General features: G+C 50.8%; 1 protein-coding gene across 1 annotated transcript; it reads right to left on the bottom strand.

Moving 5' to 3' along the window:
* Nucleotides 1–447: 447 nt before the first annotated feature.
* htr1b (5-hydroxytryptamine (serotonin) receptor 1B) lies at nucleotides 448–2,193 on the bottom strand. Its single transcript, XM_036593392.1, has one exon. It carries the CDS (start codon nucleotides 1,825–1,827, stop codon nucleotides 703–705), a length of 1,125 nt encoding a protein of 374 aa, XP_036449285.1. The 5' UTR covers nucleotides 1,828–2,193; the 3' UTR covers nucleotides 448–702.
* Between the last annotated feature and the right edge of the window lie 334 nt (nucleotides 2,194–2,527).

Here is a 2,527-nt window from a genome sequence, read left to right as displayed (position 1 = left end):
TATATATATATATATATATATATATATATATATATATATATATATATATGCATCCCCTTTTCTAATAATGCATTAGATCATTGGTTAATTTATGATAGAACAGAACATTATTCTATACATTAAAACTCCATACAGGTTTTGACAGGTATTGTAAACACAGTTTATTATGTCATTTATTCTTCTTCTTTCTCCCTAACGGGCATAAAGATAAACCTGCTTGTTTGTACAGTAAGGCTGACCTACAGATAACTCTTCATGAAAGCTACTGAGCAAACAGCACCTGGCGAACAGTGCGTTTGACCTTGATGTGAATTGTGAAATTTTCACGGCTGCTTTTGTATGTAACACTGGCATATTTTATTCGGGTGTTCGGAATGGTTTAAAGGCAGATGCAAGGCCGAAAGAAAGAAAGAAATAGGCCGTGTTACTCATCTGTAGGACCAGTAATTCAGCACTCAGTGATTTATTTCTTGTCGGTATTCTCCAGTTTGCTCAGCAGTAACATAACAGCAATTTGACATTTTATTGAATGCAAAAGAACGACAATGCAACACTGACACAACATTGCAACCATGTTTTGTAGGCTACCGTTACACAGGAGGACACTCAACATCACCCAAGTTGCAGATCACGCAGCACTTTTTTTCTTGCACCATTTAGACGCTGCTTTAATCCTAGTTCTCAAAACGTTTCCTCTTGCTTTCAGGACGTGCAACATTTAAAGCTCACGAGTTTTTGGAAAGCCTTTTTGAAGTCGTCGTTTGCCATCGTGTATATGATGGGGTTGATGAGTGAGTTGAGGTAGCCAAGCCATGTGAAAAAGTCAAAGAGCTCTGGGTGCAAGGGGCAGGACGGGCACAGGGGCCCCAAGAGCGTGTAAATGAAAAAGGGCAGCCAGCAGACGATGTAGGCCCCTAAAATGATGCCCAGAGTTTTGGTCGCTTTTCTCTCACGCGCGGCGGAGATCCGCTTCTTCTCCAGCAGCGAGTCGGTCACGGTGATCTGCACGTGGCAGTCAGGGTCCGAGGCGCACTGCAGAGGAGCCGTGGAGGACGCGGAGCCCGGCGAGCTGGGCGCGAGGCGCGCCGCCGTCAGCCTTTTACCCGTCTTCTTGGGCGACTGCTTGAGGATGCGCCTCCGCGCCTCCACGTAGATCCTGCCGTAGAGCGCGACGAGCAGCAGCGTGGGCAGGTAGAAGGCGCCGAACGTGGAGTAGATGGTGTAGAAGACGTGGTCCGAGTTCACGGCGCAGCTGGTCACCTCGCCCGCCTTCACCTGGCGCCAAAAGAACGGGGGCACCGAGATTGACACGGCGATGACCCAGGCCGTGGCCACCATACCGGCCGCGCGCGTGACCGTGCGCCGCTTGGCGTAGCCCACCGCGTCCGTGATGGCCCAGTAGCGGTCCAGCGCGATGACGCACAGGTGCAGGATGGACGCGGTGCAACAGGTGATGTCCGACGACAGCCAAACGTCGCACGCCACCTGGCCCAGCGACCACGTGTGGCTCACCGTGTAGAGCGCGCTGATGGGCATCACCAGCACGGACACGAGCAGGTCGGTGACCGCGAGCGAGGCGATCAAGAAGTTGGCCGGCGTGTGGAGCTTCCTCGAGCGCGAGATGGTGGCGATGACAAACGCGTTGGACAATGCCGTGGCGAGCGTGATGAGGGCGAGCACGGAGGCTAGAGTGACCTGGAACGCGAGGCTCAGCTCTTTTTCGTCCACTTTGCTCGAGTGCGTGACGTTGGTGCCGTTGGTCGAGGCGTTCATCGCTGCCTGGACATGACTTGCTTGAGTTGGTTTGAAGTGACCGATGCGCTCCATGGCACGCGACAAGGGGTCACCGCGGTTTTTTTGTCCTCATTTCAGCACGCTGGGATTTCCTCTGCGGTGCCAAACTGTTTTCTTCGCTTCATGATTCGCCCTAGCTCCCAAAAAAGTCAGAAACGTCCCAGGCGGTTCTCCACCAAAATAGCTCTGCGTGTTTCAGAGGCACTGACATTGTTCACTTTCATCCTGCTCTCGCCTGACGCGCCGGTGAAGGAGAAAAGAGGAGGGGGGATTTAGAGAAGGTCTTCAAGTTCGTAAAGGCTGAGTTCTGTAAAGTAGGGTGATGGAAGAAGCGAAAAGTTGTGTGAACACAGTAGTCCAGCATCCATTCTCAGCGTTCTCTGTGATCCACTTTCAGAAGTGTCGTTTGTACTCCAGCCACTGGAGCAACAGCAAGTTTTATTGGTTTCACTGCTGCTCTACCTGCCTTTTTATAGCGGGCTCGGCTGGAAAACCGCCGGCTTTGATTATCATATCGGTGAGAGAGAAGGCAGAATGCTGGGTCTTAGTGTCCCTCCACCCCTGCGACTCGTCTAGAGTCTACTGCCTTCTTACAACAGATTTCAGACAGTCGTGGAATAGATACGATTTTTGGGGTTTGCTGAAAATTGACTTATGATTACAGTTTTCTGTAAATACACTCTCAGAAAAAAAAGGTACAAAACTGTCACTGCAGTACCCCTCTTGTCACTGG

This window comes from Colossoma macropomum, unplaced genomic scaffold (assembly GCF_904425465.1).
Source record: "Colossoma macropomum unplaced genomic scaffold, Colossoma_macropomum, whole genome shotgun sequence".
Lineage (NCBI taxonomy): Eukaryota > Metazoa > Chordata > Actinopteri > Characiformes > Serrasalmidae > Colossoma > Colossoma macropomum.
Note: the sequence above shows the minus strand (reverse complement) of the source record. Positions and strands in the feature narration are given on the sequence as shown.

What these genes read in the sequence shown, in the direction of transcription:
- htr1b (XM_036593392.1), bottom strand. Translation starts at nt 1,827, where the DNA reads ATGGAGCGCATCGGTCACTTCAAACCAACTCAAGCAAGTCATGTCCAG.